Source organism: Miniopterus schreibersii (genome assembly GCF_964146895.1).
Source record: "Miniopterus schreibersii genome assembly, chromosome: 1".
Taxonomy (NCBI): Eukaryota; Metazoa; Chordata; class Mammalia; order Chiroptera; family Miniopteridae; genus Miniopterus; species Miniopterus schreibersii.
In genome coordinates this window covers 91086487-91112621 of record NC_138101.1, presented here as the reverse complement: position 1 = coordinate 91112621, position 26135 = coordinate 91086487, and the positions used below count along the sequence as shown (strand labels likewise).

The 26135-nt window shown below is 39.9% G+C and overlaps 1 protein-coding gene across 1 annotated transcript in view; it reads left to right on the top strand.

Annotated features, from left to right (window-relative positions):
- Positions 1-24770, top strand: part of LOC308557948 (cyclin-Y-like protein 1) — a 132424-nt gene extending 107654 nt beyond the window's left edge. Inside the window, exons 8-11 of the mRNA XM_081138858.1 lie at positions 2418-2584; positions 20101-20239; positions 21011-21119; positions 24031-24770. Of these exons, the coding sequence (XP_080994984.1) occupies positions 2418-2584; positions 20101-20239; positions 21011-21119; positions 24031-24056 (441 nt within the window). The 3' untranslated portion in view covers positions 24057-24770. The remainder of the gene's footprint in view (positions 1-2417; positions 2585-20100; positions 20240-21010; positions 21120-24030) is intronic.
- Positions 24771-26135: the final 1365 nt, after the last annotated feature.

The following is a 26135-nucleotide window of genomic DNA, read 5'->3' as shown; positions in this document are numbered from 1 at the left end:
ATTAGCTGTTCAAATGCAGAGAAAGCATGTGAGTAAAAAGTGTACAGAAGATAGAACAGTGACATGAATAGGTATTCAGTGGATATTTATGGAATGAGCAACTTCTTGGCAGCATTTAGCATTTTGACCACACTCTCTCTTGAACCTCACTTACCTTGACTTCTTTTTGTTATTTTCTCCTTTGGCCACAACTCTAAGTCACTCCTGGGCCCTTCTCCCTTTAGTGTGATAGTCCTGACAGATCTAAGTGCTGAGGATGGAGAGACATCACTGGACTGGGAAGATGAGGAGCTCTGTCCTTACAGGCAGAGGGGACAAGTGCAAGATTCTGAGATGAGAATGTGTTTTTTCTGATTGAGGAACAGTGAGGTATGGCCATTGTGCTCAGAGAGTGGAATGAGGGAAAAATGTAGGACATGAGGCCATAGAAGGAAAAGTTGTATATTATAGGGTTTTGTAGCTGGCAGGTCATGGGAAGAAGTTCCATTTTTATTTGGTTGATGGGAATCCTTTGGCAGATATTGAGCAGGGGAGACAAGTGCTCTTAGTTAGAGGCCGTCCTGGCTACTTTTGGGGAGAAGAGACTGTAGCTGGGAGTCTGAGTGGAGACCAAGAAGTCAAGAGGAAATAACAGTGACACAGGTGAGAAGTGACAAATAGAAGAGATAGCAGCCTGATTTCCAATGACAGGTGGAGATGATAAGAATTGCTGACTGATTGGAGCAGGGTAACTCAATTGGAAGTTTTTGGCCAAGGACCTAGACCAGTGACAGTGCCCTATATGATGTTAGGGAGTGCTTGGGGAGGGGGGATGAAGAGCTCCGGTTTGTATGCCTGAAGGCACCCATGGCCTTAGCAATAATGCTTTCAGTAGAGTGTCAGTGCCAGGGGCAGACTAAAGTGGGTTGAGGAGAGAATGGGAGATGAGAAGCCTCATCAGGGCATTTCCTGTGAACAATGTGAGGAAGCAGTCTTGGGGTTGCAGGGGGTGGGAGGGGAACAACATAAACACATTCACATTGAGGGCAGTCTCCGGAGGACAGAGGATTTGTCAGAGAGAGGCAATTGTGGGAGTTGTTCTTCAAAAGTGGGATGGGATCGACGTCTCTGATAGAAGAGTTTCAGTGAGAAGAGAAATCTCAATTCCACTGACACAGGAGGGCAAGTGGTATAGATGAATGAATAGTGGCACATAGCACATCTGCCAGTGAAGGTGATGGGAAGTTGAGAGATTGCCAACATTGTGTAAGTGCCTCTAATTATTCCCATAAAGTAGAAAGGTGAACTTTGTAAGGAGGTTCATTATTAAAATACCTGACAGCCCTGAGTTTTGGAAGATTGTTGGAAACTTTCACTAAGAACACATAATGTTCAATAACCATTTGTTTTTTTAAATACAGTTGAGTTTCAATACCTTTGGTAAATCTGAGCTGTCAATCTGATAACCTCAGACAGTAAACATACTCTTTAAAGGGGGACTTTCTTCTTTTTGTCAAATGGCACACATGCTCTTCTGCAAAGCATCCTTTGGGGTAACAAGGGACCGGTTGCCTCTATAGCCTTTATTTAGCTGTTAACTTCACCCAGTTCTTTGTGGAATAGACATCGAATATGTGAAAGAAATCCTGAAACCTCGCCAGCTACCTGGCAGGTTTAGAGGAGGACCAGGGAGAGACACTGGCAGCTCTGTTCCCACCTGAAACCAATAGAATTGACTAAGCTTCTGGTTGTGTCAGAAAGAGATGAATTTCATGAAATGATAATGGAGATGTGAAGCTTGGGGGATATAACAGGACTGTTCTTTGTGTGCGTGTGTGTTTCTTTCAAGGACACTAAGTCCAGGAATACTTGACAGCTGCTCGGACCTGCCTCAAGCGCTCCTGTCTGTCCTGCCCGTCCTGCTGCACCCACAGCAGCCACTGGGGGGCTCTCTTGACGACCAGGTTTTATCTTCTGCTTGTGCCACAAAAGGAGTAGTCACTGTGTAAAGAAGATACAAATGTGCTCAGTGTTACCAGGGATTTACATATTCAAGTGCTCTGTAAAATCGCCCCATAACTACCAGCCAGGCATGAAGCAGTGCACATGGCAGGCACTGAAGCATCTGCGCCGGGCCTGGGTGTGCTGCCCTTTACAAGTGGGATGGTAATAACATTTCTTCAGGAAGCCCTTTGCCAAGGTGTCCATTCATTCCTGTGACCAAAAAGTGGGCTGAGAATTCACATGGGCAAAGTAGACAACAGAAGTATTTGATTTGCAGCTGTGACTTGGCCTCTGGCTTTGGCTGGCCCAGCAGCCTCTGTAGAACCTAAGAGTAAAAGGCGTGTCAAAAACAGATGAAATCTGTCATTCCTAACAGTTCTTACCGCAGCACTTAAACTGAACTAGCATCAAAGACGAGTGTTCTACTTCTGCAGATTTACTTAGAAAGACTTACAGTTTATGCTGAGATCGACATTTGCCCCACGAACTGGAGGAGAATTGTTCTGGGAGCCATTCTTCTTGCTGCCAAGTATCTGCGCGACTGGGTTGTACGGAATTATCGCTTCTGCCAAATCCACCAGGGCATCACACTCAAGGACATGTGAGTTTGCAAGGTTTTGGTGACCTTTCTCACCATTTTCCAATACCTCTTTTGCCCCCATAATGTTTACATATTAAGAAATATTTTTAAAGGTTCCATTGTGCAGAGAACTGAATGAGGCATACAAGTACATTCATTTTTCTATCCACATTTGCTATAACAATTCATAGTCCTCACTAATCAGTAGGCCTTCATGTGCTATTGTTTTAATAATCTTCGTGATAATTTGAAATGTAATTTTCTGACATTTATTTGCAAATATTTCACAAGCTAACATCCTAAAACAGCAGTGCTATTAATATCTTCATGGCTTTCTGAAAGCAGTCTACCAGTTCCAGTCTTTTTCTTCCCCTCTTTTTCATTTTTACTTATTTATTCTTTTTTCCAGTAAGAGTTTACATGCAATATTATTTTGTATTAGTCTCAGGTGTACAGCATCACGGTTAGAAAATCATATGATTTGCAAAGTGAAATGATGTGGTATTTGTATTCCTCTGACTGACTTATTCCACTTAGCATAATCCCCTCTAGGTCCATCCATGCTCTCACACATGGTAAGATTTCACTCTATGGAAAGATTTCTTTTCATGGCTGAGGAATATGCCATTGCTTTTTCATCCACTCATGTATTGATGGGCACTTGAGTTGCTTCCACAGCTTGAGGATTGTAAATAATACTGCAGTGAACACAGAGGGCATAGATTGTTTTGAATTCAAGTTTTGGGTTTCTTCAGATACATACCCAGAAGTGGAATCACTGAGTCATAAAGCAGTTCCCTTTGTAATTTCTTGAAGAAACTCCATAATGTTTTCCAAAATGACCGCACCAATCTGCCTTCCCACAAAAAGTGTGCAGTGTTCCCTTTTCCCCACATCTCCTCAACACTTGCTGTTTGTTGGTTTATTGGTGATGGACATTCTGACAGGTGTGGGGGGATATCTCATTGTGGTTTAATTTGCGTCTCTCTGACGATTAGTGATGTTGAGCATCTTTTTATATGTCTGTTGTCCATCAGTGTGTCCTCTTTAGAGAAGTGTCTCTTCAGGTTCCCTGTCCATTTTTATTTGGATTGTTTTTATTTTTCCTGTTGAGTTATATATGTTTTTTATAAATTGTGAATAATAACCCCCTTACCAGATATATCATTGTCAAATATGCCTTCCCATCAGTAGGTGGTCTTTTTATTTTGTTGATGTTTTCTTTTGCTGTGTTAAAACTTTTTTGCTTGATGTAGTCCATTTGTTTATTTTTTCTTTTGTTTCACTTGCTTAGGTAATCTATTAGCAAAATAATATTACTAAGAGAAATGTTCCAGGTTTTACTGCCTGTTTTCTTCTAGGAGATTTATGCTTTTGAATCTTAAATTTAAGTTAATAATTCATTTTGAGTTTATTCTTGTATATGGTGTAAGGAGGTGGTCTACTTTCATTTTTTGGAAGTATCTGTCTAATTTACCCAACACCATTTATTGAGTTGACTGACTTTACTCCATTGACTGATCTCTCCTCCGTTGTCAAGTGTTAATTTACCATATAGGTGTGGGTTTCTTTCTGTGCTTTCCATTCTGTTCTATCGATCTATAGGTTTGTTTTTATGCCGTTACCATGCTGTTTTGATTACTATACACTTGTAGTATAGTTTGAAATCAGGTTGCATGATACCTCCAACCTTGTTTGTTTTTCTCTCAATTGCTCTGAATATTCAGGGTCTTTTGTTGTTCCATATAAAATTTTGGCTTATTTGTTCTACTTCTGTAAAATACATCTTTGTTATATTGATAGGAATTTAATTGAATCTGTAGATTGCTTTGTGTAGTATAGACATTTTAAATATGTTAATTCTTTCTATCCATGAGCATGGTATGTGCTTCCATTTATTTGTATCTTCTTCACCTTCTTTCTTGAGTGTCTTGTAATTTTCCAAGTATAGAGGTCTTTTTACCTCCTTGGTTACATTTATTCTTAGGTATTTTTTGTTGCAATTATATATGCCATTGTTTTGTAGTTTGCCTTTTTGATAGTTCATTATTGGCATATAAAAGTGCAACTGATTTCTGGATATTTATCTTGTATCTTGCTACTTTACTGAATTCATTTGTCAGTTCTGGTAGGTTTTTTGGTGTAATCTTTAGGCTTTTCTATACATAGTAACATGTCATTAGGAAATTATGACAGTTACTTATTCCATTCCAATTTTGTGGACTTTTACTTTTTCTTACTGTCTGATGGCTCTGGCTAGGACTTCCAGTACTATGTTGAATAAGAGTGGTGAAGGTGGACATCCCTGTCCTGGTTCTGATCTTAAGGGAAACTATTGCAGTTTTTCTTCATTGAGTGTGATGTTAGCTGTGTGTTTGTTATATGTGGCCTTTATTATATTGTGATATGTTCCATCTGTTCATACTTAGCTGAGAGTTGTTATCATACATGGGTTATGGAATTCGTGAAATTTTTTTCTGCATCTCTTGATATGACCATATAGTTTTACCTTTCGTTTTGTTCATATTTATGTGTGTCATGTAAATTGTTTTGCAGATATTAGACAGACTTTGTATCCTAGGAATAAAGTTCACTTAATCATGGTGTATGATCTTTTTAATGTATTGCTGAATTCAGTTTGCTAATATTTTTTCAAGATTTCTATATCTATGTTCATCAGGGATAGTATAGTATAATTTTCTTTCTTTTTAGTGTATTTATCTGGTTTTGGAATTAGGATAATGTTGGCCTCATAAAATAAGCTTGGGAGTTTTCCATCGTCTTGAATTTTTTGGAATAGTTTGAGAAGGATTGGTGTCAGTTCTTCTTTGAATATCTGGTAAAATTTACCTGTGACATCATGTCCAGAACTTTTATTTGTTGGAAGTTTTGTTTTTTATTTTAATTATTACAGCTTCTATTTCATTAGCTGTAATCAGTCTATTCAGATTTTCTATTTCTTTTTTGTACAGCTTTAGAAGATTGTATATTTCTAGGAATTTATCTATCTCTTCTAGATTATCTAATTTGTTGGAATATACTTGTTCATAATCTTTTCTGATAATCCTTTGTATTTCTTTGGTGTCAGTTCCTACTCTTTCATTCCTGCTTTTATTTATTTGAGTCCTTTCTCTCTTGATGAATCTGGCTAAAGGTTTATCATCTTGCTTATTTTTTCAAAGAAAACCAGATCTTAGTTTATTGATCTTTTCTATGATTTTTAAAATTTTTATTTGTTTATTTCCACTATGGTCTTATTATTTTCTTCCTTCTACTCAATTTGGGCATTGTTTGTTATTCTTTTTGTCATTCTTTTAGGCATAATGTTAGATAGTTTACTAAAATTTTTCTTATTTCTTGAGGAATACTGGTATATGAATTTCCATCTTAGAACTGCTTTTGGTGTATTTAATATATTTTGGGTTGTTGTGTTTTCATTTTCATTTGTCTCAAGGTACCTTTCGATTTCTTTTTTGATCTAATTGTTAACCCATTGATTGTTTAGTTAAATGCTACTTAATTTTTTTAAATCTTCACTTGAAGATATGTATTTATTGATTCTTAGAGAGAGAGAGGAACCTTGATCAGCTGCCTCCCATACGTGCCCACACCAGGGATCGAATCTACAACCTAGGTATGTGTCCTCATAGAGAATCGAACCCTCAAGCTTTTGGTGTATGGGACTATGCTCCAACCAAATGAGCAACCCAGCAGGGCAGTTAGATGTTATTCAGTCTCCATGTGTTTGTGTGTTTTTCAGTTTATTTTGTAATTAACTTTTAGTATTATACACTAAAAATTAATCAGAGAAGATGCTTGATATGATTTCAGTTTCCATAAATTTATTGAAACTTGTTTTGTGTCCTAACATGCAGTTTATTTTAGAAAATATTCTCTGTGCACTTGAAGTATATTGTGCTTCTTTGAGGATAAATTCTCTGAAAATATCCATTGAATCCATATGGTCTCGTGTGTCATTTAAGATGGGTGTTTCCTTGTTGATTTTCTTTCTGAAAGGCCTATCTATTTATGTCAATTGGGATGTTAAAATGTACTCCTATGACTGAATTACTGTGGATTCTGTAGCTGCTTTATATATTTAGGTGCTCCTATATTTGTGCATAAATGTTTACAAGGGTTATATCCTCTTGTTGGATTGATCCCTTTATCACTGTGTAGTGTCCTTTTTATCTCTTATTATAACCTCTTTTTTAAAGTCTATTTTGTCAGATATACGTATTGGTACCCCAGCTTTTTTTCCCATTTGCATGAAATATCTTTTACCATCCGTTTACTTTCAGTCTCCATGTTTCTTTCATCTTAGTTGGGTCTCATGTAGACAGAATATATATGTCTTCTATTCTTATTCAGTCAGCTACCTTTTGTCTTTTGATTCGAGCATTCAAGTAATTGACATTTAAAGTGATGATTCATCGATATGTATTTAATACCATTTCATTCCTTCTAACTATGTATATGTTTTTCCTTTTATATTCTTAAAGAAGATCCTTTACTTTTCCTGTAGTTCTGTTTTGGTATTAATGAACTGCTTTAGCTTTTTCTTGTCTAGGAAGCTCTTTATTTCTTTTTCAATTTTAAATGATAGTCTTGGTGGGTAGAGTAGTCTTGCTTGTAGATCCTCTCTTTTCATCACTTTAAATATGTCCTGCCTGTGCCTCTGGCCTGAAATGTTTCTGTTGAGAAATCAGTTACAGTGCTCACTTACTAGATATTAGCATGGCCCGTGCACAAGGATGACCTGCAAATTTGTGCAGCATTCCATAATTTTAGTCAGTGAAGCATGCAACAGACTGATGTGTATCAGAGGGAAAGGGGGAGTTTTGGAAGAGATTAAGCAAAGAACTTATAGGCATATATGCACAATACATGGACACAGAAAATAGTGCAGTAAAAGTTTGGGGACGGGGTGGGTGTAGAGTGGAAGGGGTCTAAGGGGAGGGAAGAGACATCTATAATACTTTAAACAATAAAGATAAAATTAAAAGATAAAAAGGAAGGCTTTAACAGTAAAAAAAAAAAATCAGTTGCATTCTTTTGGGAGCTAGCATTTAGGTAACTAATTGCTTTTCTCTTGCTTCTTTGAAGGTTCTCTCTTTGTCTTTAATCTTTGCCACTTTAATTGTGATTTATCTTAGTGTGAGCCTCTTTGGGCTCATCTTGTTTGGGACTCTCTGCACTTCCTGGACTTCGGTGTCTTTTTCCTTCACCAGGTTAGGGAAATTTATAGTCATTATTTCTTCAAATAAGATCTTAATTACATGCTCACATGGTCTCTTTTTTTTCATTCTGGGATCCCTATGATGCTGATATTGTTATACTGCATGTTGTCCCAGATGTCCCTTAAACTATCCTCATTTTTTACAATTTTGTTTTCTTTTTGCTGTTCTGTTTATTTTCTTCTGCCTGGTTTCCAAATCACTAATTGAGTCCTCTACTTCATGTAAACTACTGTTTATTCTTTAAAGTGTACTCTTCATTTCAGATATTCTTCCTTTTGACTGGTTCTTTGTTTGTTTGTTTGTTATCGTCACCTGAGGATATTCTTCCATTGCTTTTCAGAGAGAGTAGAATAGAGGAAGGGAGGGAGAAAGGTGGAGAGAGAGAGGATCATCGATGTGAGAGAGACACATCGACTGGGTGCCTCTTGCATGCACACAGACTGGGGGCAGAGTGTGAACCAGCAACCCAGGTATGTGCCTTTGACCAGGAATCAAACCCATGACCCTTCGGTGCTCACGGTGATGCTCTAAACACTGAGCAACACTGACCAGGGCCTGAGTAGTTCTATTTTATGATTTCTAGGTTCTTTTTCATGCTGTTGAAGTTCTCACCAAGTTTCTTGAGCATCCTTATAACCATTGTTTTGAACTCTGTATCTGGTAGATTGCTTGATTTCATTTTATTTAATTATTTTTCTGAAGATTCCTTCTGTTCTTTCATTTGAGGCATGTTTCTTTGTCTCCCCATTTTGACTACCTCTCTGTGTTTGTTTCTGTGTTTGTTTCTTTGTCTCCCCATTTTGACTACCTCTCTGCCTTGGTAGGGTGGCCTTATCTAGTAGGTATCCTGTGGCACCCATGGCACACTCTGGAATCACATTAACTGGTGCTCCAGGAATGTTTCTTGTGTGAGATAGGTAAGCCCTTCTGTTGTAGTTTAGTCATCATTGCTGTTGGCCCATCTATGTGTCGGATTGATCCTCAGGCTGATTGACTGTGAGGATTGACCTTGACCACAGTGTATGAGCTGCTGTGCAGGAGCTTCCACATGAAGCAAAATTCACCTCAGCAGGCTCTTTGCTTCCTGAGATCTCCCTTTGGATGTGCTGCTTATGGAGCTGATTGCTTCCTGTTCTGATGCTTTCTCAATCTTGCCACTGGGTATATTGGCTTTGAGGCCTTTTGGGATTGACTCAGTGCAGGTCAGTGTCAGACTCTGCCTGTGACTGGCCCTGGGCAATCATCTTGGAGCTATAAAGTGAGTCACAGTTTGCTGCTGCCCTTGCTTTGACTGGGAGTGCATGGGAAGGGCCAAGCTGCTCATCAAGGCCACCTCCCACCAGCAGTGAGCTTTGGTGTAGGTCAGCCAAAGGCCCAAGGCACTTCACAATCCACCTTTACCTGCCTCCACTTGGAGGGTGCCTGTTAAGCTCAGTCACTAAAAGAGCTTCTGGCAGTACCAAGTTACTTGAGTTAGGGTCTCAGTGAGTCATCAGGGAGGGGCAAATGGTGTTCATCAGACTGATACAAATTCATACTTGGTGCCAGTGCTGAGTCTCAGGCCACTCAGAAAAAAATTCCCAGGGTACATCAAGGCCAGTTGACAAATGCTGGGTGCACATAGACATTTTTGGTGGAACGGTGTCTCAGAGAGTCATGTAGGGTGAACCAACAGAGTTTCTCAGGCCCAAACAAACCAAGATTTGGTGGTTTGAAGGGATGGTTCTGCAGCAGTTGAACATGAGAGGGAAAATTGGCCCCTGACTTGAAGCTACGCAATTCAGTCTGTCCTTGATTCAGCCGGGACCTCCTGGAGATCCCCAGCGCAACACGGCAGGGCTGTTAGGATTCCAGAAGGTGGAGCTAGTGCATCTCTTATGAGGCTGGGGTGGCACTTGTTAAGCTCTAAGGAATGGGGATGGGAGGAAAAGGCCCCTGAACCAAAGCCATACAACTCAGTCTCTGACACACCCTGAATCTGCCCAGACCCCTACACCCTGGACCCAGGTAGCTGAATTTTCTGTTGGATATGAGCTCTGCAGAATGAGAGGACAGAGAGTCGGAGGGTGGGGTTATGCATTCTCTCAGGCTGATGTCATAAGAGTCCTCAACGAAGAAAGATGATGTCTGTGGGCAGTGGGGGAGAGGGACTCAGCACAGAGATCCTGGCAGCTGTCCCTTAGCTCTTTCCCCAGAGCCACACATCCCAGTTTCTTTTCACTAGTCTGCACTGAGACACCGTGTTTTGTTTGTGCTTAGGGTAAGTGACCATAAACAAGATTTTGTGTGCTGGCTCTTTAAGAGGGTGCCTGGGTTTCTATGAGACTCCTGTCTCTCCCTGGAAGACAGATCCCTGATGATTTTCATAGCCAGATGTTATGTGGGCTCCTTTTCCTGGCTCTGGTGCTCTGGGCTGGGGAGCTGGGTGTGGGGCTGAGACCCTGTGCTTTTAAGAGGAGACCTTTGTAGCTGAGATAGCCCTCTGGGTGCTTGGCCAGTGCACGTGGGAGCCGGGCCCAGCCTTTTTCAATCTCTGCCCTTCCTACCAGAAGCCTGACGATGTGGCTTCTTCATAAATCCTTGGTCATAAGACTTCTGTTCAGCTAGTCTTCTATTGGTTATTCAACTTGATTGCTCTATACTTTAGTTGTAGTTCCATTTTTGTCCTGGGAGGAGTGAGGGTAACTTTTACCTACTCTACCACCATTTTGGATCCCACTCAACATTTTTCTGTTGTCTCCAGCCCGTGTTTAAGGGGCATACATCTGGCCTTTGAAGTAAATTTTTGGCCACTGTTATGGCCTTAGCGCCACTAGACTATTGAGCGTGTTCTAGCTTAAACCTGAGTCACACATTGTATATTTGCATTTACTGGTCTTTTCCTCCTTTTATCTAAAGTTCTGTTGTTAAAGAAACCATGATAGAAGATTAGCCACGTATATAGGTTTCAGATACCTGTGCTCTCTCCTGCTCTTTAATGAGCATTTCACATGTTTAAAAATAGATCTGATGATTTAGGAAGTTCCTACCTCTCAGGCAGTTAGAGAAACATCACTGGCCTCTCCCAGTGCCCACCCTGTTTGAGAATTTTCAGGGGCACTCAGCAACCACAGCAGTGCTTTGTGGGAGGCCATGGGTTACCCATGAGGGTGCTCCTCAGAGCTGGCATGCAGAGATGGGAGTGGAACCCCAAACATCACAAGGAGTTTTGATCGGGCCACCAGAGCTGCTGTGAAGGGCCCTGAATGCGGTAGGCAGGATGAGCCCAAAAGGTGTTTCCAGCAGACAAAGTGCCTACCTGACAGTGAAAATGTCTTTGTGTAAAGGGGGTCCAATATCTGGTGATGAAAAAAGATTTGACTTTGGGTGGTCTGCACACAATGCTATATACAGATGATATATCAGAGAATTGTATGCTTAAAATATATGTAATTTGATTAACCAGTATGACCTCAATAAATTTCATAACAATTTTGAAAAATGTGTTTGTGGGTGGCATTTAAGAAAATGTGAAAGGACCCTTCTAGATTATATTTAACATCATAGGAAATTGAGATGATGGTGGGCAGTAGCCAGAATTTGTTTCTGTTACCTTTGCTTGTTACTCTAGAGAAGACCCTTTCAGAATGACCAAAGTGCATATTGAAAACTAAAGTGAGAATAGTTGTGATGAAGAGAAGGGGCCAGGGATTATCAGTAGCTTTCAACGTGACTTTTGGTAGAAAAGCAGACTTTGATAATCATGTAAACTGAGTAGTCAGAGTGACCTTGCTGGTAGTGATCTTAGCAAAGGGTATGACAGTAAATAATAAATTTGAAACCAATGGAATTACTTTTGGGGGGGAAGTTGCAGAAGCTAAAGTGACTTTGACACCACTGTCATCAGTCTTCCATCTGGTCCCTCAAGGGAAGGATAATTTGTGCTCATGAACACTAGCTCCACCATGGTGGCAGCTGAAGTTTTCTAAAAACCTGCGACTCAGCTGGTGCGGCTCTGGTTCTAGTTATAACATCAGAGAACCTGCAGGGAAATGTGTGAGGTGTCATCGATGTGAGCTTCTGGGGAAATGGCTGCAGTGTCTAGGTACAGACCAGTTGTAGAGAATGGTTTTTGAGTATGAACAGAGAAACCCCAGGAGCTATGTTTATAATAGACTGCTTTTGTTTATGATCTTTGGTAACTGGAAGACACTATAACCTTGTTTCATGTACATTGGTATCATCCACCTGGTGTTGTCTCCTATTGGTAGTGATCTCCTTGGAGTCTAAACTGAAAAATTGGTGTCTATCAGCTTTTTCTTAAAACTTTCCAACATCAATGTGTCTTTTTAGAATATGATTTTCCAGGGACATCTGTAATATTTTAAACAAAAATAAAATTTAAAAGTAAAAAAAAAAAGTAAAAAAATATATATATATGATTTTCCTTCAAAAAATAAGTTGAACTGAGCAGCTGCTACTCAGACAATTTGCTGTGCCTGTGAATAGCCTGCCCTTCAGCCATGTAGCCATTGGAAAACTAAAAAAACAACAAACAAAAAACCAGACGCTGCATGATCTGTAGGCATCACGCTTTGCTTCATGATTAATCCCTGTTAACAGGCATGGTGACCCTAGGAAGGTGCTAAACGTCACAATTAATGTGCAGTTGTGATGAAAATGTAAATGGGACAGTAAAGTGCATCTATTCCTGTAGTAAGTATTGTTTATCTAATTATCAGAATATTACCTGGTTTACATTTCTATAGACTTGTGTCCATTTGAACAGGAAATTAAATTTGGAAGTAGGTTGAGTTAGGTTTGAAGTGTAACAAGTGAGGAAAACCTGATTTCCGCTCATATTCTGACTGTTCTCCATACCGGAGAACATTAAGCTTTTCCTGACCTATCCAATGGATAAAATATTAAAGCTTTAAAACTAGGAAAGCAAATATGTTTGAAAAGCTTCTCTTATGTTTGTTGAGGTATTTATAATTTTATTAATGACTATCAAGGGATGACTGTGAAGTAGTACAATTTACTGTAATTTTATATTTATTTAACTTCTTGGCAAGTGACAGCTATATGGTCACATAGCAAAGGGACTGCTCCCAAGTTTCCTTTCCTGCTTTATTGAACGCACCTCACCTGGGAACGTTCCCCTGCTGTTCTGGGAAGGGGCAGGGCAGGCTGAACATTTCGGGATCTCATCCCCAGCATGGGGAACACTGTTGGAGTTTGACTCTAGTGCTCTCTCAGAAGCCATATCATAAGGTGGGCTTAGTCCAGCCAAGACATCGATCTGTAATCTTCTGCCTTCCAAAGTTTTAAAAGTGCATCCAGTTCTGTGATAGTGACAGTTTCTCTCCCCAGTAAGGTTCAGGTGAACAGAAACTTGCATATGCCCTTTGACATTAGCCCCGTGCACTGGGGGCGGGGAGGGTTTCCCTTTCCCACTGAGTGTGGCATCTTTATTTATTTATTTACTAGAGGTGAATCCTTGTTGCCTCAAGAGTTGACCCTCTAAGATAATAGTGGCAGCCCTCAGTGGCTCCGTTTGCTGCCATGGCCATGTGCCCACTCCTGTGTTGGCACATCTCTCCTTTCATGAGCCCCTTCCTGGCACAGGCCTGGTGAGAAAGCCCGCAGGGTCTCAGAGCTGAGAAACAGCCCCCGCAGCTCCTGCCGCCTGCACCGCAGCGGGGCCTGTGCGCGGGGAGGAGCGGGAGCCTCCAGCTGCGCTGCCGGGACTCTGGGGAACGAGCCCGGGCCAGCAGCACAGGGCTCAGGGGGACGTCCCCTCCTCCCCCTTGTCCCAACCTCAAAGTGCTGGGGTGCGGAAGGGCCCCGAGTCCCTGTGCCCTGGGTGCTGTCTGAGCGTTAGCGCAGCGGGGCCTCTGCTGTCTCATAACTAAGTCAGAGCAGCCTCGGGCTGAGATGGGGCCTGCGGGCGGCCCGGGACTGACCCGCCCCGTGTGGGTTTTGTGTTTTCCTTCTTCCTCAGAAATGAGCTGGAGACGCAGTATTTATTTCTACTCCGGTTTCGTCTGAATGTCTCTGCCAGTGTCTATGCCAAATATTATTTTGACCTTCGGTCCCTAGCAAGTGACCACAAATTGCCTAATGAATTTGCTTGTCTGCGAAAAGAAAGAGCACAGACCCTGGAGGTAAGGCTGCGGAGTCACAGAGTGGGGTTTCCACCAGACACCAGACACCATCTGTGGGTAAATCAGATTATGTAGGACAATGAAAAGCTTTTTCAACTACCAGGGTGAAGAAGACTTATTAACTCTTTCACATATTTCCAGTATCTTTTATGGCTGATAGGAAGAATCCCACTGTATAAGAAAATTATGTTTTCTGTAACTATGATTCAGAGTATTTTAAATCAAATTTAATCTTTGATGGTTTTTTTGAAACTGTGTTCTTTTTTGTAACCATACATGAATAATTTCTTACAATCGAATCACTAATCATATCTACAAACATAACCTACTTACCATCTTAACTCAGTTTGCAAGTTCATGCCTTTTCTGTATGTGTCACAGTTCAGTCCCGTGAGTTTGTTAGACAAGCTCACCTGAGGGACCTGTATTAATTGTGGAATATGTGTTTCAAATACTCAGAGTAGAAAGTACACGGGCTTTTAATGGAAATGGTAAAGGATATGGAACAAACTCATATTTATGGCTTATGACCTTTCGTGATACAAGAAAATTACAACTGAAATGGACACGTTTAAAATGGACACTTTCTGTGGGACTTCGATCGCACTTTAGGAAATGGGGTGTTTCTACCATAATTAACTTGCAAGTGAAACAGTACCTTGTGGTGCTTCAATCATTAGATCTTTCCTACTTTCAGGAAAGTACAGCAGAAGCCTGTCTCATTTAAATTTGCTTAGAGCAGATAATAGCTAATAAAGACTGGGTAGAATTTAAGTAGCTGAGTAACACTGATTTTCCCCCGTGTGTTTATTATATTTAAGGGACCAAGTGCGCAGGCAACAGGTGATAGTGTTGTTAGGAGCCTGTCACGCCTTAGACACCATTGAGAAAACCCAAACTTTAAAATAAATCCTCCGTCCCCCTTTCCTCTGGCCATCTAATCACAGTCCCTAAGAGACTCACCTAGTGAATTAGCTTAAAGGAGAAGCCCAAGGGCTTGGCCGCGGAGACCGCAGCCCCCCAAGGGCAGGAGCTGTCATCTGCCTGAGGAGGCGGCATGTGCGGCTCAGCGGTGGTGCTTTCTGTGCTCAGGCTGCAACTCTGTGATTTCTAACGTATCTGCGCTCTCTTTGATTTCTGCTCCTAGGCCATTTCCAGATATTGTGAAAACAAAAACCTGTGCAGGGCGGCTGTAAGAAAATCCCGCAGCTGCGATAACATTAGTGCTGCGCAGCGGGCCAGTGCCATCTTATCCTAAATGAGGAGTGAGGGGCTGGGACATGGTGAGCCCCCCATGTGCCACGAATGGAGAAATGTCACCGCTCCTGCTCAAACCCAGCTAAGTGATTTCCTTTTAGGGGAGAAATGAGGGGAATTAACATAGTCAGCTTCTCATCTACAGTAACAAGGGCTGTGGAAATACCAAGGTGCCTCTTCCAGTAAGTTTAGTATTTCCTCTTAAAACAGAAATGAAGATTTTCAACATCATGAGGAACTCTCTTAGCCTAAGCTTAATCCATGAGCCTTAGTATTTTTCATTTCCCTTTTGATTATTTTAACTACTAGAGGATATTACATTTGTTTATTTTTGCTTTCAATTTTTGGAGAAATGGGAAATTTGTATCTTAAACTTTTCAAAATTTCTTGTTTACCACCTACATAGTGTTCTCTTTTGAGCTTTGATGTTCCCATTTAGAAAGCTTAAAGTACCTCTTTCTATATACTATAGTTACAAATGCTTTAATGTTTACTTTGATATTGGGGTGAGGGCCTTTTTGGACATCAGAAATTTCTTAAATATTTTTTGTTGCTCCCTAGTTCAAAATGGGCACTTTTTTTTCATTATGTGTTATTTCCTTTCCTCCTGAACTTTTTAGACATTGTTAGTGTATATGAATTACTTTAAAGTAATTTTAATTATGAGTTTTAATTTCAGTTTTTTAGACTTTGAAGACTTCACTTTTTAAAAAATTGATGTTCGAGGGAGAGGAAAGGAGAGGGAGAGAGAGAAACATAGATGTGGGAGAGAAATATCTACCGGTTGCCTCCCTTACAGGCCCGGAGACCAGGGATCAAACCCAAACCTGGGGATATGCCAGATCAGGATCTGAACCTGCGACACTCCAACAAGTGAGCCAACTGGCCAAGGGAAAGATTCCTCTTTAAAAGAAATCAAGTAACAACTCCTCTCATTATGAAAATCACATATTCTGTGGCCTTTATCCTTTGAATATTCTTATGTAATTGGCCTACAAACTGCCAGAATGAACTAGTAAAATGGAGATTTCTGGTGGTACAGAAGCTAGAGGAAAAGAGTGGCTGTTCTCTTTGTCTTTTTAGGAACTATCTTGCTGGCAGGTGGCCTTTGGTAATCGGTAGTTCCAAGGGCTTATATTGAATAAGTGACTTATTCTAAGTATAATGGATTCCATTGCCTATCATCTCTGGAAATTATTTTTAGAGAAATTAGCCAACTGATTTCTAGAAAGTGAATTCTGACTGTCTGTAATATTCATCTCGCTTTCCCTGTGGGACTGTCTATGATGCCCTGTTTCCTCCTTGAGCTAAAATGTGTCTGTGACGTCAGAATCTCCTCTCCTGCCTCTGCAGTTACAGTGGCAAATTGTAGGAGCAGCACATTGGCAAGGAAGAAATTATAAAATGAGAACAGTTCAATCACACCTCTTTTTCAGGATTTTCAAGTATAAGCTTTCAGAAAATTTACCATTTTTAGAGTTGGTAATACAGTAGAAGGAAATGAGTGGGAAATATTCACAAGGACGATAGTCAAAAATGTCATTAATATTGTTTTAAATATTTTCTAGGTTTTACTGGGTTGCATGTAAGTATGTTTACTAGTTCACTAAGATTATCAAACTTTTAGCAGGAATAGCTGAACAAATTAAAATTTCTTTTAAAGATTAGGTGCTTAAAGCCAGTCTGTATTAAAATGTAAGGAAATAGTTAGGTTTTTCTGTAACATTTTTTCTTTGTATCTTGGAATATACTGCGGACTTACTGCAGACTGTGCTGTACATTCCGTCATGATAGGTTCCATGGCCTCGTAATACCTTAACTTTGGTTCTCCAGTAATTGGTGGGCATACTCTATTGAATTCCCCTCCGAAAAATATACCTTAGTAATTTTCCAATTTACTTCGCCTTATTTTAAAAGTGGATATAAATAATACCATATTTTAAGTTTGTGTTTTATAATTGTATAAATTTGAAAAGTTTTCTTAGCTGAAAATGTGAGAATTTACCTTACATGTTGACAAGTTAAATGAACTTACATTGAAATTTTTTTCCAGGTAACAATCTATTTGACCTCTTTCTCCCTCTTTCCCAGCTGTGTTCTTTTTTTCATGTTTTATATGTTCCAGCATCCTGCCTGCCAAGCTTTTTATTTAGGTTCCCTCCTTTCTCTAAATTACTATATTTATGTCAACTTTTGTAATGTATGCCAGTAAAATTATTTAATTAATCAGGCACAGAAAAACTAGTATAACTTGGAAAAGGTTAGATAGAATTTTTATTTGATCCTGAAGTTTTCCCCATTGTGAATACTACATTCTGCACAAACACTCATTTCATTGGCTTGTGTGGTGTGTATGGTTTTGGCTTCCAGTAATGCACTTGTTTGCAGTAATGAATCCTCAAGTTCAATTTCAGATTGTTTCCCACACAAAATTAAAACTAGACTTTGAAAGTCTAGAGTACTGTGACCTTTTAAATTGTAAATCAAAAATTTTTAATGCTTACTGAGTCATTTTCTTTCCCTAGTGAGAGTTAATATTTGAAAGTAGTAAGATTTGCTTTACAAATGTATATAAACACGTATGAAATTGTTCGTGGTGATAAATTGGAGTAGGTATTTTGATTTATCATTAAAGACTAACTTTGGGAGCCAGCACTCTCTGGGTTGAAATCTCAGCTCTATTTATTGCTTTGTGCACTTGACAGGATTCTTCTCTGTGCCTCAGTTTCCTCTTGTGCAAAATGAGGACTGACAGGGTGGTTATGAGGATTAAGTGAGGTGAGACCTGTAGAGCACTTGGGAAGGGGCCTGGCACTTAGAGAAGTGCTAACTAAGCATTACCTTTGACTTAAATGCTCTTTGATTTACTTGGGTTTTTTTCAAATTTATAATTGTACCATATTAATAAACATAATCTAAATAAGTTACTGAAAACTTCTCAGCAGTTATATGAATTACTGAGTCAACAAAGCTGTCATTGAACCCATGTAGTTTCAAAGGACTATGACTTTTTATACACATTTGTTGAATAATTAAGCATTAAACCTAAAGATTTATATTACAAAGAGAAAGATTAGGTATAATGATTTTACCTTGGATCTATGGCTTGATAGATTATTTAAAAGTGCAGGACACATTACAATAATGTGTGAAGCTCCATGATTGCCAGTATTTTCTCATATTTTATAAAATTTCGTAGCATGACTGAATTGACAAGAAGTGTTTGTTATTAAATCGCCCGGCAATACTCTCAGTATTCTGTTCATTTAATTATAATCCTCCTAAGTAAGATGTTGAAATATAAATTTATATTATAATAAAATTGAAAGTAAAGTGAGGATTTTAAGGGAATAAGAAAAGAGGAAATTTTTGATTGCTTAAAGGTGTTTGCAGCCTGCTGTGTGTATCTTGTGTCACTTACTTGCCATGTGTGCTGCTAAAAAGTGTCTTTTATGTAAAGCTGACTTGGCTGTGGAAGAGCTTGTCTTTGAGTGATTTCATGGAATAATTTAGTAAGTAACATTGAAACCCTGAAAATACTTACCATGTGGACACATTGCCATTTAAATCTCTTCATAGTGGGGAAAGGTGTTTACATTTCTATGCCTGAGTTTTAATCTGTTTTCAAATTAAAAAAATAATTTGTAAATGTGTACTTAAATCATTTAAATTCCTAAATTAACTATCAAACTACACTTTGTATAACAGTAAAAGCTTTTTCATCATTATAGTGAAAAATAATTTTAGCTTAATGTTTCTCTGTCCTGAGTGAGTGTAAAGGTTTCTAGTGGACGTGACATTAGGTTGTAGAGAGTCAGAAAACAGATCCTGTTGCTGTTTTCAATGCCATGGTAATGAATTTGGATTTTATATTAGCTGTAGTGAGGAGCTCTTGAAAGATTAGGCAGAGAAGAAAGAAGATCACTTAATATTATTTTACATGTAATTATCAAAATATGATCAAAGGTAAAAAAATTAAGTCCATATTATTTTATGCATAACAACTTCTAAAATGTGATTGGTAAACACAGACGTGCTAGATGTTGGCAATTTGGGGAAAATGTTGTAGGCTTTTAAACTGAACAGATACTGTTTATTGAGGACCTGTTTCCATGAAGCAATCAGGTATGTTCTTTACACATATCTTCACAGAAATTTTCTTGAAAGGATGGCAGTATTTTCCCTCTTTCATAGTGGAGAAAATTTTAAACACAAGGAAAAATGAACTAGCATCACAGAGTTAGGATTCAAAACCATGTCTGCTTGGCTTCATTTTACCAGGGTGTTTTCCATTATGGCTCTTTTCAGGGGAGAGGCGAGAGGGGGAAGGCTGAAAATAGGAAAGGAAAGCAATCTTCTAATCCACTGAGGGGCGGGGCTGCACAGCCTGACTTCTGTCTTCCATGGGCTCATTTGTGGTAGTTCCTTAAGCGTGTTGACATCCCAGAGACCCGGCCTACACATGGAAGATTTAATCGAGGCCTTGGAAGATGCAGGGGCCCAAGATACATCTTTTTCTTAGGAAATTCAGATCTGGTTTTTCTTTCTAGATCTGAAATCAGTTTTCAGTAATTGCAGCCTGCTTTGCAAACTCATATCCCTAAGCCTAGTCAGTTATGAATAATTACTGTGCAAAATGTTTTGAAAGAATCTGCTCCACATTTTACCATTGTTTTGGCCATAAGAGCAGCTGGCATGGTGGGGAGACCTGTGTAACAGAATATGGGGAGAGCTGGCTTACAAGTCCATGAGCAAAACTGAGAGAAAAACTGAAATTCCTGTAGTTCAAGAAATAAAAAGTGAGCAAGGAGGGGGTCGGGCACATCAAAGCAGCTGATGCCACTAGAAGGGAAGCACCCAACTCACCTTCACTTGCATTCGCGCTTTTATTCAGATACTTGGACACGATGAGCAGGAAATTACACCAACCTGAGCTCCCAGCAGAGGAGCAGCGGCCACTGTGGATGGACAGAGAAGACCGACGACAGCAGGACACACAGGAAGGAAACAGTCTTTGTAGAAAAACTGAAGAGGTGAGAGGGACATTTCAAGTGTGTGTGTGTGTGTGTGTGTGTGTGTCTTATCCTCACTGGAGGATATTTTTTCCATTACTTTTCAGAGTGGAAGGGGGTGGGGGTGGGGAGAAACAGAAACATAAACATGGATGTGAGAGAGACACACTGACTGGTTGCCTCCCACACCAGCCCCGACTGGGGCCGGGGATCAAGCCTGCACCCGAGCTGCGTGTCCTTGGCTGGAATTGAACCCGGGACCCTTTAGTCCACAGGCTGACGCTGAGGCAAACTGGCCAGGGTGATACATTTAAAATATAAGAGAAAAATTGTGAGCAGTGTTTAATTTATAAATAATTTTAGCTGTCTATCATAGTTCTTGATGTCATTTCAGGTGTAAATAATTTACCCACATGAATCTTTCTTCACAGCTATAATATACAAGTTGTTACATAAAATACTGAGACTCATACCACAAACTATATGTATGAGCCAGTGTCTGCTCTTAAGGAGACGATTGTGAAAGTTACAGACACCATTTAACCCCTACAGCCCTCAGTGTGAGGAGGAGACTTTTTCAGTTTAGGTTTAGTAAAAATCACCCTGCAGAGAGAACCAGGCTGCATCCCCAGGCGGAGGGCAGGAGGGAGCCGCCCGTCCGAAAGCCAGGGCGACTCTCATTACCCGGGACCCGGTTTCTGTCAGGTCCTGACTTGCTCTGACCTGCTTGGTGGTGGAAACACTGCAGAGGCTTCTTGTAAACACCAGTGACAGTGACACTGTGCTCTCTAGGGATGGACGGCACGAGATGCTGCTTCTGGCAAAGGCCACAGAAGATGCGGAAAGAGAAGCTGGGACAGAGGGACAGCGGCGCAGAAGCAGAGGAGAGGGCGCCGAGAAGGTAGGTTTCCCTTCGCCTCTGATCTCGGCTGTTAGAGAAGCTTCTGCTGGTTTTGATTTTTGAAAGTACACTACACAGGACGGCGATGGATCAGCTTCCCCAAAGATCTGCGTTATACGAAGCTGAAAGTTAGGGAAATTTTTACTATAGATCTGTCATTATTATATTTTGACTGTAATATAAAAAGTATTGCACTATTATTTGATGCAACTACTTTTGAATTTTTCTCACACCATAAACTATACTTCCAATCCCTATCGAAAAATAAATTATATAAATGATTTTTTTCTTACAATCAGAATTTCTTGGGAAAAGTTCTCAGTTGTTACCACCAGTTAATTTTGGAGTAAGTGCTTTTAATTTTCAGTAATATATAATATTTTATGATTTAAAGTCTCAATCTGCTTTTTGTTTTTCTTTTTGTTTTTTTATAAGATATATTTGTATTGATTTCAGAAAGAGGAAAAAGAGGGAGAGAGAAATAGAAACGTCAATGATGAGAGAGTCATTGATCGGCTGCCTCCTGCAGGCCCCTTACTTGGGATCGTGGCTGCAACACAGGCATGTGCCCTGAAGGAGAAGGAACCCCGATCTCATGGATCCTAGGTCAATGCTCAACCACTGAGCCACCCCAGCCATGCTAGAGTCTAAATCTGTTTAAGAGAAAAATAGCTTGTAATTCCAGTGCCACCCTATTAACTTACTGGTATACACACACACACACACACACACACACACACACAATATTTCTATGAATGTTCATGTATTCCAATAAATAAATAAGCTCATGTTGTTATGCCTCAGAGGCTGTTTCGTAGATTGCTTTTTTTTAATCCTCACCTGAGGATATTTTTTCCACTCCTTTTGAGAGAGCGTGGAAGGGGAGCGAGAGAGAGGAAGAAACATTGATGTTGGAGAGACACGTTGATCGGTTGCCTCCCACACACACCCCGACAGGGCCAGGGATTGAGCCTCACCCAAGGAACGTGCCCTTGGCCGGAATCGAACCCGGAACCCTTCAGTCCTTGAGCCAGTGCTCTGACCACTGAACCAAACTGGCTAGGGCTGTTCTTCTTTTAAGTTGTTATTCCTAATCTAAGCCCTTTAACATAGACATACGAATTTTAGAATCTGCTTGTCAATTTCTAACAGGAAATCTTCCCGACAGTTTCACTGGAAATGTGTTGACTCAGTAGATTAGTTTGGAATCAGTTGATCTCTTGATAATACTGAGTTTTCCAACTCATGAACCGAATGTGTGTCTCCATTTATTAGGTATCCTTAACTTTTCTTATCGATGTTATGAGTTTGTAGTGTACAAGTCTTACACATCTTTTTGATGTATTCATCCCTAGGTATTTCATAATTTTCACTATTATTATTTGTATTTTTTCCAAATTAGATGTTATAGAAAACCAATATTATATTCATCTTATATTCTGGGTTATTAGAAATATTTATTTAGTTCTAGTAGTCTTTTTTCAGATAACAATTGATATTCTACACAGGTGATCATATTGTCTGTAAACAGAGGTAGTTTTATTTTTTCTTTTCAAATTCTCATCTTTTTTGTATTTCTTTTCTTGCCTGATAGCGTGGACTAGAACCTCCAGTATAGTGTAGAATAGAAGCTGTGATAATAAACATTATCAAATACGTCTTTGTCCCTCCTTTCTACAGACATATTAGGCTCCTTGATGCTGTCCCCCATCTCCCTGAGACTCTCTTCCTTTTTTAATTTTTTACTCTTTCTCTTTTTCTCTTGGATGGTTTCTGTTCCTCAACAAACATTAATTAATGTCTTCTTTTGAATTGTCTACTAGGCTGTTAATGTATCCATTGTATTACTGTCTCACACATTTAAGAATTTATTTAGGTCCTTTTTATATCTTTTATGTCTCTTCTTTGACTTGCAAATATGTGGGATATGAATATGTTAAGTTAATGTTCTTTTTTTTAATTCTAACATTTGTGTCATTTCTGGGTCATTTTTGATCAATTTACTCATTTTATGGGTCATATTTCCCTGCTTCTTGATATGCTTAGTAGTCTTGGATTGGCTGCCAGATACCATGAATTTTACTTTTTGGGTGCTGAGTATTTTTATGTTCTTATAAATGTCTTTAGCTTTTTCCTTGGATGTAGATAATTTATTTAGAAACAGTTTGATTGTTATAGGTCTTGCTTTTTAAAACCTGTTAGATGGAGCCAGAAGCATGTTCAATCTGGGGCTCCTTATTCCCGGTCCTGAGGCAAGGCCCATTTACTGCTCTACCCAGTGCACCGTGAGTGGCATTTCCCAGAGTGGCTGTTGAGAAAGGACATGATAGGCAGGGGAGGGGCGCTGTTCTCCCTAATCCTCTCGGACAATCCTGTCCGTGGCCTTGGGTAGTTTTTTTCACACGCATGCACTGATCCATTCTCTTGCTGAGTACACTGGGGATTCCTCTGAGGAGTTCTGGGGTTCTTGCTCTGTGCAATTACATCCTTTCTGGTGCATCGAAGATCAATATTAGTCCAGAGATTCACAGACAGAAGTCACATTTCATGTATTATATTATGTTTATTCAGAAATCCTCCAGTTGAAGATGATTTAGAAATTCCCTTGGCTTCCCGGGACAGCTGTGGATTAAGAGACCCTTTCTCATCTGAAACTGGACTAGTTCCCCAAATATGTGCAGTGAAGTAAATTGTGTTACTACATGTTAAATATATGTATTCATCAAGTTTGACCATAATTGGGATTTATCCCTTACTTACTGCTCTCCCAAATTTGTACTCAGAGTAACCTTACAAGTCACAAGACAGGAAATACTGTTCATTTCCAATGTACTATCATATTATAAATATTTGTTTTGCATTTCTAAGTAGTAATTTGATGTTAACCAATATATTTTCTTTAATGTTTTAGAAACAACCCCTTTTAGAAAAGAATGAACTCTCACAAGAAACTGGCTTCAAAAGAGAAGAGATGGGACAATATACATCTGATGACAGAGGACAAGACGGAAGACATTGTGAACGCAAGAACATGAAGAGTTGATGTGATTCTGTACAAACTGTTTTCCATGTATTTACATTATATTCTTTTGTAAAACTTTACTTACACTTGTTGTACTTGTTTTGTACCAGGCACTGTTCTAAGCATTTTTCTATTTCAGTTGAAGGTGATAAGCAGACATATATGCAAAAAACAAACAAAGGTTCTTGCCAAGTGTTTCTGTGGACAGGCCTGCCTGTACTGCAGTTGTAGGCAATTTTCCTGTACTTAAAATAATGCATTTTTTGCTACTGAAACTTGAAAAAGTTGTGTGTAAGATAATGGCTATTATATATCACTATAGTTTTCTGCTGTGTTGCCAGCCAGAAAGAATAATAGACAGAAGCAGAGAAAAACAAAGGGAAGAAGGGAGGAGGGGGAGGGTCCCAGGAGCGAGGGAGGAAGGAGCGGGGGGAGGGAGGGAGGAGGGGAGAAAGAATGGAAGGAAAATAGAAGGAAATGAAGAAAGTGTCAAGGAGGAACATCAGGTCAGGACTTTGCTATGCCTGATCTCTACCAGCTTCCTTTTATTTATAATATTATAACATATAGGGGATTTTGTCAAGTCAATTTAATTAATAATACTAATTAAAATTTCATGGCCTGAATACAAAAAATGTAGACGTGTTTTAATTATCTGTGACGATGTAGTATCAGGAAGAACATGATCACCCCCCCTGCGGCTGCCATCAGAGCATCCCCTCAGTCCCCTCTGTCCCACTGACCCTGTGTCTAGGTGAGAGCCTGCCTGGGCCACTCCAGCCAATTACTGACTCCCCTCCACTGGCTCTTAATTTAACCTTCAAATCCATTTTGTAAACTGCTACCTATTGATACTTTTTTAAACTCTCTTCAAATTCTTTCTTTTCCTGACCTCAAAACTTAAAGATCCCCATGACTTTCAAATGAAGCTGAGACGTCTTAGGCCGCCATTCATCATGGTCATCGCCATCTAGAGTCCACACCAAATCTAACTTTCACTTTATTTCACACATTTCCTTGAAGGCAGCTCTGATCTAATCATTATACAGTCAGGCTCTTGAGCCAAACTGCTGGAGTCCAAGTCCTGCTTTACCATTTTCTAACCAGGTAAATAGCTTGAAAAATTACCTCTCCAAGCCAGTTTCCTCCTAAATAATTCCTATAAAGTGTTTGAAAGATCTAGCCTTACGAAGCACTCAATTTATTTCATTGTCCAATCAAAGGAGACTGCTGACCATTCCTCAAACACAAATTACCTTTCATAACTTCTGTGCCTCTTTTCCAATTTTCTCAGCCTGGACTGACGTGCTCACCGACCATCTCTCCAGTCCTACAATTCTTTAAGCTCCACTGTAAATGAAACTCCAGAAAGTCTTTGGTAATAAACCTAATCGGAACACCCCTCTCCTCTGAGTCCCTATAGAACTTTGCATCATTCTTTTTTATTTTTTATATATTCAAAGCCTGCTGTTCTTTTCCTTATTTTGATTGATCCTAGAGAGAGGAAGGGAGGGAGGAAGAGGGAAACATCAATCAGTTGCCTCCAGTATTTGCCCCGATTGGGGATGGAACCCGCAACCCAGGTTTGTGCCCTGAGCAGGAATCAAACCCGCCGCCTTCTGATGTGCAGGGCGACACTCCGACCCGCTGAGCCACACCAGCCAGGCCTGCTCTGTGTCATTCCTGACACACTCACCCTTCCCGTGGCCTGAGTCACCCGCAGTGCTGTGGCCTCTGTGTCCTCGGGGCGCCTGGTGCCGTGTGAATCGGGGTCAGTGTAGACTAAGGCGGGTTTGCTGAGTGAACTGCCTCGGGCTGCTCGGCCCTGAGGGGTGACAGCAGTGTCAGGCCTCGGGAGGCACGTCAGTGACTGGACATGCCTCACTCTTGTCAGCTTTGTCACTTAATAGGAAGAAGTTCCAGCAGACATTTTAAACACCTGTTACCTCAAACCCCCTTTTGAAGAAGTAGAATATAGATAATTTCACATATTA